Source organism: Chiloscyllium plagiosum, unplaced genomic scaffold (assembly GCF_037043375.1).
Source record: "Chiloscyllium plagiosum isolate Xiang-an unplaced genomic scaffold, Cpla_swu_hap1 HiC_scaffold_3, whole genome shotgun sequence".
NCBI classification, from domain to species: Eukaryota; Metazoa; Chordata; class Chondrichthyes; order Orectolobiformes; family Hemiscylliidae; genus Chiloscyllium; species Chiloscyllium plagiosum.
The window spans coordinates 143653801-143669695 of NW_028270141.1; the positions used below are offsets into that span (position 1 = coordinate 143653801).

The 15895-nt window shown below is 45.6% G+C and overlaps 1 protein-coding gene across 1 annotated transcript in view; it reads left to right on the forward strand.

Annotated features, from left to right (window-relative positions):
* The window catches only part of LOC148151764 (uncharacterized), a 29004-nt gene extending 13466 nt beyond the window's left edge, over positions 1-15538 (forward strand). Inside the window, exon 5 of the mRNA XM_087976784.1 lies at positions 15444-15538. Within this exon, the coding sequence (XP_087832910.1) occupies positions 15444-15538 (95 nt within the window). The remainder of the gene's footprint in view (positions 1-15443) is intronic.
* Positions 15539-15895: the final 357 nt, after the last annotated feature.

Genomic DNA, 15895 nt, shown 5'->3' on the forward strand with positions numbered 1-15895 from the left:
GCTCAGTGCTAGCCAGGACTCAGCACTGCATTGGAACAGTGTAGCTGTTACCACCAGGGAAGTCCATCCTCTCGGTCACTGACACATCAAGACTGCATTAATGTACAACTCATAAGGATATTGTTCGCCAAATTGATTTTGTGCCTGATACCAACACTCCCAATGACCTTTACTCCTGAGAGTCACACGAGCAGAGATATCATAATAGAATTGTACAGCATGGAGACAGGCCTTGCAGTCCAACTCATCTGCGCCAACCAGGTGTCCGAAACTGAACTCGTCCAATCTGCCTGCGTGTCCCGCTAAACCTTTTTTTTTAGATTAGATTACTTACAGTGTGGAAACAGGCCCTTCGGCCCAACAAGTCCACACCGACCTGCCGAAGCGTAACCCACCCAGACCCATTCCCCTACATTTACCCCTTCACCTAACACTACGGGCAATTTAGCATGGCCAATTCACCGAAACTGCACATTTTTGGATTGTGGGAGGAAACCGGAGCACCCGGAGGAAACCCACACAGACACGGAGAGAACGTGCAAACTCCGCACAGAGTTGCCTGAGGCAGGAATTGAACCCAGGTCTCTGGCACTGTGAGGCAGCAGTGCTAACCACTTACCTATCCATGTACCCATGGAAATGTTTTTAAATATTGTAATGGTAGTCAGTTCTACCACTTCCTCTGGCAGGTCATTCCATGCACACACCACCATCTAAGAAAATGTTGCCCCTCAGGTCCCTTTTAAAGCTTTCCCCTCTCACCTTTCAACCTATGCCCTCTAGTTTTGGACTCCCCCACTGTGGGGAGAAAACCTTGGCTATTTTCCATATCGATGCCTCTCATGATTTTATAAACAGAACCCATTCACTTCACTTTCACCTCCAAATTCCTCTCCTACTCATGTATCATCTGACTTGGCCATTTGTCACTGATCACCGAACCATTTCAGAATTCCCTACCTGAACACATTCTGGAGGGGTGTTGATGACATGATCTCTCCAGTCTTGTGAGGACTGAATCCACAGCGCAGCATATGGTCCACACCTCAGATTGAAGAGATACAGAACCTCTGATCCTGACCACCCTGTGTGAAGGATCAGTGAGAAGAGGGTGGCATTTAACCTGGTGGAGCAGCAAAGGTCATTGACCTTCCTCTACACTAACCCAGTGGCTGCCACTGACCAGGCTGGCAAGGTCAGGTGTTGTGCCTTCCTCTGGCAGTGCCAGGAGAACAGGATGTCCCTCCTCTGCTCTGCCCGATCCACAAGGATCTCAAGGTCGCTGTCCATGAAGTGAGGTGCTGATTTCTCCTTGTCTGTTTCCATGCCAAATATATGGAAGTGGGCAGTCAGGGACTGACTGCGCTTGTCCGGATGCATGATGGTCCTTAAATATGGTGCCTGTGCTCGGGATCCCAGGATATCTCCACAGTGGAGGGTACTTCTGTCTACAGAGAGAATTGGGCTAGCATCAGACAAGAGGCGAATATTAATGAGGCAAGTTTGGAGTGAACCAAGAAAAGTACAGCACAGGAACATGCCCTTTAGCCCACCAGACTGTGCTGCCACGAGATGCCTTTCTAAACTAAAACCATTTTGCTTCTCCACTGTCAGTATTCCTTTGTTCTCTGCCTATTCATCTGTTCATCAATTTGAATTTCAGAACCATGAGATCATACTGCAGCTGTGCAAAACTGTTGTGGCCCCATTTGGAATATTGCGTACAGCACTGGTCACCGCGTTATAGGAAGGATGTGGAAGCTTTGGAAAGGGTTCAGAGGGGATTTTTTCCAGGATGCTGCCTGGTATGGAGGGGAGGTCTTACGAGGAAAGGCTGAGGGACTTGAGGCTGTTTTTCATGAGAGAAGAAGGTTGAGAGGTGACTTAATTGAGACGGACAAGATAATCAGAGGTTCAGACAGAGAGATACTGAGAGCCTTTTTCCTCAGATGGTGATGACTAGCATGAGGGTGTGTAGCTTTAAATTGAGGGGTGACAGATATAGGACAGATGTCAGAGATTGTTTCTTGACTCAGAGGGAGTAGGGGCATTGAACGCACTGACTGCAACAGTAGTAGACTCGCCAACTCTAAGGGTATTTAATGGTAATTGGATAGGCATATGGATGAGAATGGAATAGTGTGGGTTAGATGGGCTTCAGATTGGTTTCATAGGCTGATGCAACATCGAGGGCTGAAGGGCCTGTACTGCGCTGCAATGTTCTATGTTCTATGTTCTATGATCTAAGTCCTGCTTTTGCTTGTTTTACCAAAATGCAACAGCATAATTTATCCAAATTAACTCGATACGCCACTCCTCAGCCTATTGACCCAATCGATCAATAACTCTTTGCAATCTTACATAAACCTCTTCACTGTCCACTACACCACCAATTTTACTGCCATCCACAATCTTACTAACCATGCCCTCTATATTATTTCAAACTGTATCAATATCTGTCTGATCAGACTCAGTGACTGAGCTTCCACAGTTCAGCAGGCAGTCTTCCAGAATCAATAAAACTGTGAAGATTTCAGAGTAAAACCCAATACATCCACATCTCTCTAGCCAACTCTATCAATATGATGGGATATGGATAGTCAGGTCCAGAGTTGTGTCAGATTTCATCCGATCAATTTGTGCAATACTATTTGTTCACTAAGACTAATCTTCTCCAACTCCCTATTCTCACCAGTCCCTTGGGTTTCTGTTATTTTTGAGAGATTATTTTATCTCCCTTTCTGAATGCAGACACAGCATAATTGTTATTTAACTTCAGTGGACAACCCCAAACATCTTCCTTCTTTGAGATGTCTGATATCTGAGGAAGTGAAAATGTACCCGTTATAAGGACAGAGGATGATGTCAGAGTTTGAGATGTCAGTCCCATGAGGAACACCCTCTCAGTTCCCAGAAAACTCTCTATAACCCGGGAAGAAAACAGTGAGTCCTGTGGGAATTTTGTTTGATTTCAAATAAATCCCTTTGTAAATCAGATTTTGTAGCAGAAAGGATACAGCTGAGGGATTTCTTTTTCCCCAAGGCTGTAGTTCTAATAGATGCGACTGGAGTCAGTAGCTCACAGGCAGTAATTGAATGGAGGTGATCAGTGTCTGGCCCACTGACTGGAGAGCTGATAAGAGCCCCACATCAGCCCTCTCAGGGAAAGCTTGCTGCATTCAATGACCCTCAAGCACTGCTGGCTCCTGACTGCTGATGGCACTGTACCTGAGAGACCAAGCACTGACTCCCAGGCTGATAGGTGTGTGATACCAGGGAGAGGATCACAGGACACTGTCATGGGGATGTGGTGTGAGTGAGGTGGGTCAGTAGAAAGGGCAGGAGTGTGGGTCCCGCTAATGGCCAGATCCTGATGTTGGTTTATTTTCTTCTTCGTTCATGAGATTTGGGTTTGACCCATCCCTAATTGCCCTGGAGATGGCGACGGTGAGCTGAGTTCATGAACTGCTGCCATCCTTTGGGTACTTGGGCATCCACAATGCTGTCAGAAAGGGAGTTCCAGGTATTTGATCCAGTGACACTGAAGGAACGGTGATATATTTTCAAGTCAGAGTTGTGTGTGGTTTGGAGGGGATCTTGCAGGAGGTGGTGTTCTCATGTAATTACTGCCCTTAGTCCTTCGAGAGAGTAGAGAGCACAGATTTGGACGTTGATGCCAAAGGAGCAAGCTGATTGGTTGCAATACAATCTGAGGGATTTTCCAGCCTTCCCTATACAGGCAAATGATGTGTAGTCTACCCCACTCCTGACCTGTACCTTGTCGATGGTGGACGGGGTTCAGTGAGATACTGCAGTGTATCTTGTAGATGGTACACGTTGTTAACTTTGTGTGTTTATGGTGGGAGGAGACATTTCCAAAGGAGCTGATTTCCGGGGCTGAGGTGGGAGAGGCTGTCCTTGTCATCGAGGCTGTGTCTGAACAAATGTGATATTAAGGAGTTCCAGCAAAACTGGAATCAATGGGAACTGGGAGGAATTTCCACTGGTTGGAGTCATACCTGCACATGCTCACTAACCACCTCCCTCTTCAATGGGACTGACTGAAGCCGTCTCAAAGCTGTCTCTGTTACCAGTTTCATTTCATTCTTCATCTCAATTGACCCCTCCTGAGAAATCTTTTCTGTCCCTTTCAGGTGTTAAGGAACACCAGCCCAAATAAATCTCTGAAGAAGAGTCACACTGAACATGAATCACTAACTCTGCTTCTGTCTCCAGAGATTCAGCAAGACCTGGACAATATCTGGGATTGGGCTGACAGGTGGCAGGTGAAATTTAGAATGGAGAACATAGGACATACAAGAGTGCAGCACAGAAACAGGCCCTTCAGCCCAACATATCTGTGCTGACCATGATACAACTCTACACCATTCCTAACTACCTACACAAGGTCTATATGCCTCTGTTCCCTTAAATGTCTCTTAAACTTTACTCCCATATCTACATCTTCCAGCGCCCTGGGTAGCACATTCCAGGCACTGACCACACTGTGTATAAAAACCTCCCCTTGCACATTCTCCTCTCACCATAAACCTGTGCCCTCTAGTGTTTGAGATTTCCTCCCTGGGATAAAGACTCTGACTATCCACCCTCTCCATGCATCTCATTATTTAATATATTTCCATCAATTCATCCCTCAGCCTCTGATGTTCGAGTGAAAACAATTCGAGTGTGCCCAAATTCTCCTGATAGTGAATACACTCCAATCCAGGCAACATCCTGATAAATCTCTTTTGCACCATGTCCGAGGCCCCCACATCCTTCCTGTAATCTGCAGCTCGACATTGCAACTTTTATTCTCAAGCCCCAGATTGATAAAAGCAAACATGCCACATGTCTTCTTTACAACCTTCTCCACTTGTATTGCCACGTTCAGGGAGCTACTGACTTGACCCAAGATCCCTCTGCAGATCAATTCTTGCCATTTATTGTATAATTTTGAATTCTTCCATTTGACCTTCCAAAGTGCATCATAGCCTGGATTAAACACCACATGCCATTTCATTGCCCATCTTTCCAAGCGATCTCTATTTGTTGCTGTATCCGTTGACAACCTTCCTCACTGTCCATAACTGCACCAATTTGGATTGCACCACATAACTGTCAGGCACTGACCATCTCCAACAAGAGAGAAGGTAAACATCACCCACTGACATTCAATGGCATCACAGTCACTGGATCCACCACTTCAGTGAAAAAAGACACAACTTATTCATTCAGCTCCTCGACCACTTCTGTATTCCTGAAAATAAATCCATCCAACTCTGTCTGGAATGGACCCACATCCGTTTTAGAGAAATCATCACAAATGGAAGCTTTTGCAGTCCATTTTTGATTTTTATGGATTGCATTCATACTCAATTCTCCTGTTCCTTACAAGTTTCATGGTCCTCCTTTGCGGAACCATTCTAGTGAGAACCCTCTGCAACCTCTTAAGGAGACTCATGTATTCCCTAAAATGTGATCATCAATGGCCACAATGGTCATAACAGAATTTCATAGGGGTTCAGCAAAACTTCCTCGATTGAGGAATCAATCATCTCGTTATAAAGTCAAGACCCTGTTTGCTTTGCTATTCACTCTCTCAATAAAGATCGGTGCACCAAAATTCCCCTGCCGTCTCTGCCATGCAGTTTTTTGAACAGTGCCCTTAGGTTTATGTCGACTCTCAGAATTCCTCACCAAAACTGTATCCCCTTATCGGCCACGGGACTGTCCATTCTGGGAGCTTTTCGATTCTGTTCCTGTAATCATGATGGGACGGAATGATGGAGGGTTCCCAATGGGCTGAAAGCCTGACTCCTGTTGCTGTTGCCCTGTAACCTACTCTGATTCAGACAGGTTTTGTCACGAGGAATGAGAATTAAATGTTTATATTCTTAATTCCGTTGCAGGACTATTCCCAACATAACTGATGGGAAACAATATGAAGAACTGGTCCTTGATTTCCTGAGAGACTTGGAAAAAGACAAGTGAATATTTAATGGGAAATTTGTTATTGGTTGGTATAAGAAATATGGACTAACACAAATAGCTTTAGAAAAGGAATTGGAATGAAACTTTTCTAGAAGGTTCTGTTACCTTTATACATTTTGAACAGTGAGATGTGCTTAATTCTAAAACTGTTTTGTCTTCCCCAAACTACACATTGCATTAACCTAGACTACTGTGCCTAACTCTGGTCTCCGTACCTTGAGAAAGATATACCCTTCTCCCTCACTTCCAGTGAATGCAGTGACTGTTCCTTAGACATATTATGGACATGTGCCCACTTTGGGCTTATGCCCAAAACATTGATTCTCCTGCTCCTTTGATGCTGCCTGACCTGCTGCGCTTTTCCAGCAACACATTTTTAAGCAATTCCACCAATGTCCTATCTCAGAAATCCCGGTGTCCTGTTTATAAACACTGCCCTCTACTGGCAGTCAGTTATTGTATTTCCAATCAAGAATACAAGCACTTATTCTTCATTCAAAATTATTCAGTTGCATTAACATCAAAAGAGAGTATTTTGTTCTCCATTTACAGTCACTTTTCCCACTGGTTTTTTAGTCTAATGATTCCAATCAATGGAATTATCCAAGTTACACTTCATTGGCCCCGGAATTCTGATTGGGAATCAGTCGTTGTCAACGATACACTTCCCCCATTCCCCCTGACCCGACAACACCCCCAACATGACCGTGTCAGACCGGACAAACCCCCCTCCACCTGACACCCATGACCTAACTGGTCCCGAAACTCCATCACCTCCTCACCACTCCAGGATTCTACAGATCCCTCATCACTGACCCACTACTCCCCTTCACCCCAACCACAGCCCCATTGGAATGGGATACCTTCCCCCCACCCCATTACCAGCAAAACAACAGCCCCTCCATTTCACCAGCCTTCACACCCCATTCAGCCCAACCACACTGGACTGGAAAGCTGCCCCTGAACAGACACCCCTGATCCTGCCAATGGGATTGGGACTGACAGCCAACTGCATTCCCCAATACCCACCACCCAATACCCACCCAGCCCCTACCTCACTAACCTGAAACCCCACCCACAGTGACCCAGGTAGAAGTGACCCTCCGCCCCGCACCCCATCCCTAAACCATCAGGACCTGGAATATCCCGACCCTCCATACAATCCCAGCAAATCCATTAATCCCATTCCACTCCATTCTGATCCCAGAAAAACCAACATGCCCCCTCTACACCAACCTGATCTCTTGTCAGACCCCAAAGGTTCTCTCACTTACTTGACAATATACCCCTCCACCCTGGCACCATTTTCTCCCACTATCCTGGTCCTCTACCTTCCTCACACACATTTGATTGAAACCCCTCACCCACCTGCCACTTTGTCCATCCTCCTTCCCAGCCTCTCACCAACTGCAGTCCCTCCCGCTCCTGCCCATCATTCACCCTCCACACTACCCTCCACTCTCACCTCCACACGATGGTTTTCAGCTGTCCTGGGGGCTGTACCATTTTGTCTTTCCCCTGGGTTATAAAAAAGAAGATCCACCATTCAATGAGATCATTGCTGATCTTCTCCTTCCAATCCACTTTCCCACACTGTCCCTTGATTGGGTAATCTGTCCAATGATGTCATTGCACTCACTGTAATTCACTCTTGGGTACGGAGAGTAAAACAACTGACGTCATCCACTGCTACAACTGAAGTGAGATTTTTGTACTCATCACTCCCTTTGTAATAAAGGATAAGATACTGTTTGTTTCTCCAGTAGCTTGCTGAACCTGTACATTAACGCTCTGTGCTTGTCGTAGAAGGACATCCAGGTCACTCTGAATGTTACCATTTTCCAGTCACTCACCAATTCTAAACATTGCCCTGGGATATTTTTTCCACATTTGGCTACCATTACATTTCCCCAAATTCTATCCCATCTGCCCAGTTCCTGCCCCCTCCCTCAAACCCATTTGGAGGAACCATGTGGTCTTCCAGCCACACATTAACCAGACATCAGGTTCCAGCTCTGGTCGCTCTGACTGTCCCTGACAGAGCTGTCCTGGATGCTTGTGTTCCTTTTAATATCCTTTATAGTGAGGATTTCTCTTCAAAACTAAATTATTGCCTGGTGTTTCAGATTCATTTGGGCATTGGGGACATTAGTTTAAAGACTTCTTCCAGCACGTATAGAGGGTTAAATTCAATTGTAGATGGGGAGCTGGGTCCTTCACTGGGAAGCAGGGATTAAATGTTCTTTTCTCTAATCTTGTTTGAAATGAATGAATCGTGTACAGCCTGAGACAGGATGGTCCTGGTGATGGATTATACTTCTGTTTAATCTCAGTCATGCTGGGTCAGAATGTTTCACGTTGATGTGGTCAGAGCTCATTGACAGTGGGAGGGATTACAGAGCCTGGTTGTTTGAGGTTGGTTGGTGCTGGAACTGCCCTGTGGAGTATTCCTACATGGAATGGATTTGTATTCCATCAATACTCATTGTTGTGACCCTTTTGGAATGATATCCCACCTTCATCTGAAAGTTAGTGATACATGAAAATCAGTCTGCTTTTTGCTATGGTGTCTGGGGTCAGAGGTTACACTTGTTGAACTCTGCAGCACAAGGGGAGGGGGCAGGAGAGTGGGAGGGGTCAGTGAGAGGAGGATGAGGGATGTGGAGTGGAGCCGAGAGGAAGGAATGAAGCAGCTTCAAACTGATCTCTAAAATGGCGATAGAATCCCAACGTGAAATCAGAATCCAGAGTCTGATGATAGAATAAAATTCAGCTTCAGATCTCCTCGCCCCACACTGGTAGCTCCCACTCACATACAGACTGACTGAATGTGTGATTGAAGAAATGATCTATTCCAATATGATTCCTGTTAAAAGGCCGTTCATTCACAGGTTTCTCGTGTGGAGTGAAGAAGCCATTGGCTTCGAGTCAGTGTTTGTCTGTGTTTTTCTTACTGCTGGGAATGTATTCTCACTGTGAAATAAAGAGGGTGATGCATCACAACACTCAGTCTCCTGTTCAATTCTCACTCTGGGGGAAATCCGGGTCACTGATCACATCACAATTTTAACATTAGATACAGCCTTCCACATTTCAGTGAAATGCATGTGTCAAAGTATTGAAGATTTAAAGTAATCATTCTATTTCAGAAAATGATCCCACATTAATGGAGGGCATTTGGCCCACTGTGCGCATGAGCCATGGGCAAGGTGAGATTGGGGATATAAAATCATGGAATTACATGTGTGGTTCAATAATTAATGTGTATGGAATGGCTTTCAGTTTCACAACACTCCAGGTGTAGTCTCCCTGATGCCTCGTAAAGTTTCATCACCTCCTTTCATCCTGCCTTTCTCCTGGAATTAATGCCAAAATTCCTTTTCCTGTATTACACACTAGTTCCTATAATCCACGCATTAGGACACCCAGATCCCTCTGCAATGAAGCTCACTGATCTTTCTTCCCTCTCACTAATCCAAGGTAAATTCCAATCTGTGAAATTTTAGCCATTCATTTGTAAATTTCTATTTTTTTTCATTACAGCCTACTTTCCCATCAATTGTTATGTCATTGACAAATCCCAGATCCTTTGGAATGGGAGAGCAGGTTTGAGGGGCTGAATGGCCCACTCCTGTTCCTATTTCCCATGGTATTGTAGTTACAGGGAAAGTCACTATCGTCCCAGAGGCTGTTCTCTCCCATTAGACAGAGGTGGCTGCTGGTGCAGAGTTATACCTGAGGGTCAGCAGGCCTCAGGCAAGGGGTGAGGGGGAATATGATGCGGTAGCATTGTTGGTATGGGATAGAATAGCAAGGATAGTAAGAAATGATTTGGAATCAGAAGATGTAGAATCCATAAAGGTGGAGGTAATAAATGAAACAGGTGAGAGGATACTGTGACAAGTTGTCTATCAGAAGTACCACAGAATCCCTTCAGTGTGGAAGCAGGCCTTTTAGCCCATTGAGGCCATAACAACCCCCTGAACAGTATCCCACCCAGTCACACCCCCTACCTATCCCTGTAACCCTCCATTTAACATGGCTCACCTACCTCACCTGCACATCCCTGGGCACTCTCGGCAATTTAAACTATTCACCTTTGGACTGTGGGAGGAAACTGGATTACCCAGAGGAAATTCACACAAATACAGGAGAATGCATAAACTCCACACAGACAGTTGCTGCCATGGGTGGAGCTAAAGGAGACAGGCAGGAGGCTGGAGGAACACAGCAAACCAGGCAGCATCAGGAAATGGTGATGTCGATGTTTCGGGTGTAGCCCTTCTTCAGGACAGGGGGTGGGTGTAAGGGGAGCTGCAGATAAAGGGGGTGGCAGGGGCAGGGTGGTGAAGTGGGGAGAGGTGAAGGCAGGCAGAAGGTACGACCTGGTTGGTCAATGTGAGGAATGAATCTGGATGGTGGCTGGGGAGCAGTGGAAGGGATGGGGAGGGGCTGGGAAAGGAGTTGGGGAATGGGAAGTGAGGATAATTGAAATTGGAGAACCCAATGTTGAGTCCCCTGGGCTGTAGGCTGACCAGGCGGAAGATGAGGTGTTGTTCCTCCAATGTGCGGTGTGGTTCATTGTAACAATGGAGGAGGCCAAGGATGGTCATGTCGGAAAGGGAGTGGTTAGGGCGAAGTGAAATAGGAAGTTACTGGGAAGTCCAGTCAGCCCCTACAGGCCCAGCTGCAATGCTCGGTGAATGTTCCCTCAGTTTACATTCTTTCTCCCTGATATAGAGAAGACCACACCGGGAGCACCTGATGTAGTAAACTAGGCTGGAGGAGAGGCAGGTGAACCTCTGTCTCACCTTGAAGGACTGTTTGGGACCTTGGATGGACGTTAGGGGAGTGGTGTACCAGCAGTTTTTGCATCTTTTCCGGTTGGATGGGAAGGTACCTGGGGGTGTGGGGGGTGTTGATGGGGCAAGTGGTGTAAACCAAGAACTGTTGAAGGGAACAGTCCTTGTGGAAGGCAGAGAGGGATGGGGGAGGGGAAGGTGTTCTTGGTGGTGGGGTCTCGTTGAAGTTGGCGGAAGTCTTTAAGGATGATGCGTTGGATGAGGAGACTGGTGGGGTGGTAGGTGAGGACAAGGGGGCCTCTGTCTTTATTATGTTGAGGGGCTGGTTTAGAGGAGTGTAGTGGGGAATGGGGGTGGTGTGGTGGAGGGCTGTCTGGATGACAGAAGGAGGAAAGGCACCGGGTTTGGAATAGGTGGACATCTGGGATGCTTGCGAGCGGAATGTCTCCTCGTTGGAGCAAATGCGGTGGAGGCAGAGGAATTGGGAGAATGGGATGGAGTTCTTTCAGGATACTGGGTGGGAGGAGGTGTAGTCCAGGTTTTAGGGGAGTCTGTGGGTTTGGAGTAAACAATTGTCTGGAGAATGTCACAGGAGATGGAAATGGTGGGGTCAAAAATGGAGAGGGAGGTGTCCGAGATGGACCAAGTAAATTTGAAAGCGGGGTGGAAGTTCTGGGTGAAGTCGATGAACTGCTCCAGTTCAGCCTGGGAGCAGGACACTGCACCAATTCAGTCAGCGAAAGAGTTGGTGCACAGTACCTGAGTACGTACTGAAGAGGGACTGTTTGACATTGCCAACAAAGAGGCAGGCTTAGCTGGGGCCCATCTGGGTGCTCATGGCCACCCCCTGGGGTTTAGAGGAAATGGGAGAGTTGACAGAAACGTTGTTGAGGGTGAGGACTGATTCGGTGAGATGGAGGAGGGTGTTGGTGAAGGGAGACTGGATTAGTCTGTGGGAGAGGAAGAAGCAGAGGGCCTCAGGCCATTCTTGTGGGGAATGGATGTGTATAAGGACTGCACGTTGACAAGGTGCAAGGCAGAAAATACAGTTGTGAACCTGGAGGAATCCTGAAGGTTCAGAGGGGAGGGGAAAAAGCAAATAACTGAAGCAAAGGGGAATTATGAGAAAAGACCAGCAACTAACATGAAGGGGAATCCCAAAGTCTTCTGTAGACATAAAAATAATAATTGAATGATTAACGGAGGAGCAGGACTGATTAGGGACCAACAAGGGGATTTACACAGAAGCAGGAGGGTATGGTTGAGGTGTGAAATGAACACTTTGCATCTGTCTTTACAAACGAGGAGGATGGTGCCCAGGCCCTGGTGACAGAGGAGGGAACACAGTCACAAAAGGTTTCAATGTTAATAAGGTCATGGTCTTGAGATACAAGCTGTGGTTAATGTCTGGTTCTTGTGATTGGATTTTTTATCTGAAGCAGTACAAACACCAGGGGGTGCCATTGTAATGGAAAGACTGGAGCAGCTGATGCAACCATCGAGAAGTGCTGCATTAAAGTGAGATTGACAGGGACAGAGTTTAGGAGAAAGTGAGGACTGCAGATGCTGGAGATCAGAGCTGAAAATGTGTTGCTGGAAAAGCACAGCAGATCAGACAGCATCCAAGGAACAGGAGAATCGACATTTCGGGCTTATGCCCAAAACGTCAATTCTCCTGCTCCTTTGATGCTGCCTGACCTGCTCCGCTTTTCCAGCAACACATTTTTCAGGGACAGAGTTTGCTTTACATAAACAGTGAGAATCCTGTGGTTACATAAGGAGTTATTTTAATTCACTCCCAGGATGTGGGTGTGGCTGGCTGGGAGAGTATTCATTGCCCATTTCTTGTTGACGTTGAGAAGGTGAACTTCTTTCTTGAACTGTTTGGAACCTAAAATGGCTGGTCAGAGAAGTTTCTGATGCATGCTGGGAAGGAGAATGGCCAAGTGAAGCTAATTCAAAACCACTGAAAGAAATCTGAATTAGTTGCGTTGTAAACAGTTCACAACAACAGAACTCTGTAAAGAGATCAGCCATTCAAGAAAGTCGACAGGTTCGAAGGCAATGGACGTGATAAACAGTTAATCCTGCACACAGAACTCATATCTTGTGAAAACACAGCATTACATTGCTCAAAGACAGTCAGATCAGTGACAAAATTACTAGTGAGCCCCGTGGATGACTTCACAGCTGGAGGGGGCACTATTACAGTCACAGAGCTGTACAGTGTGGAAATAGACCCTTCCGTCCAACTCTTCCATGCCAACCAGTTATCCTAAACTAATCTCGTCCCATTTGCCAACATTTGGCCCATTTCCCTTGTCACAAAGCTGGTTCCTTTTTTCTAAAAGCTGTTCCTTTTCTCAAGGATACTGTGTCCTTGGTTTTTTTAAAAGAGGGGCCGTAAACACTCCCGGTGCTGATTAGACTGCTATTAAACGGTATTGAGAGGAAAATTGACATTTCACACAAAAGCCCTTCATCAGGAATGGGCTTCCTCTCACTGAGCAGTTAAGTTCAGTCCAGAACTAGTTGGGACCTCAGCAGGGGACTGTGTGAACAGGCTCTCTCTCTTTTTCTGCCCTTCTAACTTCAACTTGTAAACACCTGTTCCATTTTTTAAACTGTGTTTTAAGGGGGTTTGTTTATTGGGACTGTTGTGTATATTCGGAGCCACATAATTAAGTCTTGTGTGGATAGACGGAGTTCTGTAGGGGTCCTTTATTCTGTTCTTTGTGTTTCATTGTATAATCTTGTGAATGAATTTTTATCTGTTTTAAAACCTGTTCGTCAACCTAGCTACCTCACTCTGGGTAACTTTCACTGTACACCTACCAAAACAAATTGTAAAGTTGTGGTCTGGGCTGCCTGTTTAAGAATGTTTTGAGTGGTCTGGTGTAGCCTATAACAGATTAGGGGCTCTTTGTGGGATTAAAAAACGGAGAGTGGTCGGCGCTAGTGTCTTTATTCCTGGTGGTGGTTTGGTTGGGGAGACACAGCTTGGAATAGTAATGGCTCGTTCAGTCGCCAAAGGTTTTCTGGAAGTGGATGTGGGGACTTTGGAAGGTTCGTAAAAGGTGAATAAGACCAAGCTGCAGGAATTTGCAGACAAGCTGGAATTGGAACTGCCTGCTTCTGTGAGGAAAGGAGAGAGAATTACAGCAGTAGCTCAGTGTTTAAACTTGCTGGAGAAACCATCAGAACTATAGAGATGGCCAGAATTCAATTGCAATTGAAGCAGCTTGAGTGAGAGGCAAGAGATAAGGAAAGGGCAGCAGGAATGGGATAGTTTGAGTTACGATTAAAAGCAGAATAGAGGGAAGAAGAGAGAGTAGCAGAACAGAGAGAAAAAGAGAGAACTTTTGAACTTCAAAAACTGACACTTAAAAAGGGAAGTCAGCTTAAAATGCTGGAGATAAAGGCTGAGGGTAGGCTCAGCGAGGAAGAGAGTGAGGAGGAGCAAGCCCCTGGTGGTCAGAGGCCTAGTGAGAAAATGCTTAAGTATGTTCAAGCATTGCCTAAATTTGATGAGAAGGATGTGGAAGCCTTTTTCATCTCATTTGAGAAAGTGGCTAAACAAATGCAGTGGCCAGTGGCAATGTGGGTTTTGTTGATCCAAATGAAACATGTCAGTAGAGCATGTGAGGTATTCACATCACGATCAGAGGAGGGATCTGGGGAGTATGAGGAGGTGAAAAAAGCCATTTTAAATGCATCTGAGCTTGTACCAGAAGCCTATAGACAACGTTTCAGGAATGTAAGGAGGGACCCTGGTCAAACCTATATTGAGTTTGAAAGGATCAAACGGAGTAATTTTAATAGATGGATAAGAGCTTTAAATATCGAGCAAACCTGTGGTTTCCTGAGAGAGGTAATTATTTTGGTGGAATTCAAAAATTCATTACCCGAAGTCATGCAAAGGAAGAGCAGAGAGTTAAAATGGTAAGGTGAGCAGCTGAAGTGGCTGATGATTATGAGCTGCTTCATAAAACTCAGTTTGGCTTCCAGAATCAATTTCAGTCGATGAGGGATAGAAACTGGGACAAAAAGGGAAAGGTAGATCTCCGTGAAGGTCATAAGGATAACTTACCACAGGGTAAAAAAGAAACCCTTGAGGGGGACAAAGAAGTATAAAAGCTCTGGTGTTTTCATTGTAATAAAATGGGCCACACAAAATCACAGAGTTGGTGGGCGAGGAGAAAGCCAGATGCAGGAAAACCAGACAAGCCTGGGAGTTTTGTTGGACTAGTAACAAAAAGCACAAGGGAAGTTGGACAACTGCCTCAGAGTGGACAAGATGATCAGAGATTGATTAAGGAGGAAGTGCCAGATCTGCTTAAAAAATATACATGCAAGGGTAAAGTTTATTCACATTGGACAGGAGAACTCGGTCAGAAGGTTTTAATATTAAGGGACACAGGATGCTTTCAGTCTGTAATGCTGAAGGATGAGGAGATATGTACTCCTGAGAGACTATTGCCAGGAAAGGGACTGGTTACAGGAATTCATGCTGAGAGAAAAAGTGCTCAGTTATGTAAACTGAGAGTCCAGAGAAGAGTGGAGAATTTGTGGTAGGAGTACTGGGCAAACTCTCAGCTCCAGGAATACAATTTGTCCTTGCAATTGACATAACTGATTCACCGGTAGGTGTGCTGCATACACTCGTTGAAAAACCAGTGGAGACTCAAGCAACTGAAGCCCTGCAGGAGTCTTATTTGGAAATGTCCCAGATTGTGTCTTAACGAGGTCACGGAGGCACATGTTTTGGAAACAGGAGAGATCAAAAGGCACAGGTAAGGAAGCTGACATTGCTTTATCTGAGACTTTTCTCGATTAGATAAGTGGAACAGGAGCAAATAAGTTAACATGCAAGTAACTTTAGCCCTGCTAGGCTGACTGAGTAATAGCAAAAAGATGAGAACTTAAAACAGTGAGATCGAAAGACATTTACAGAGGAGAGTGAATGCATCACTGGGTGTTATTACTTAAGAAATGATGTCTTAATGAAGAAATACAGACCATCACACATTCAATCAGATGAGAAATGGGCAGAGATTCATCAAATTGTTTTGCCAATAGGGTATAGGAAGTGAATGCTA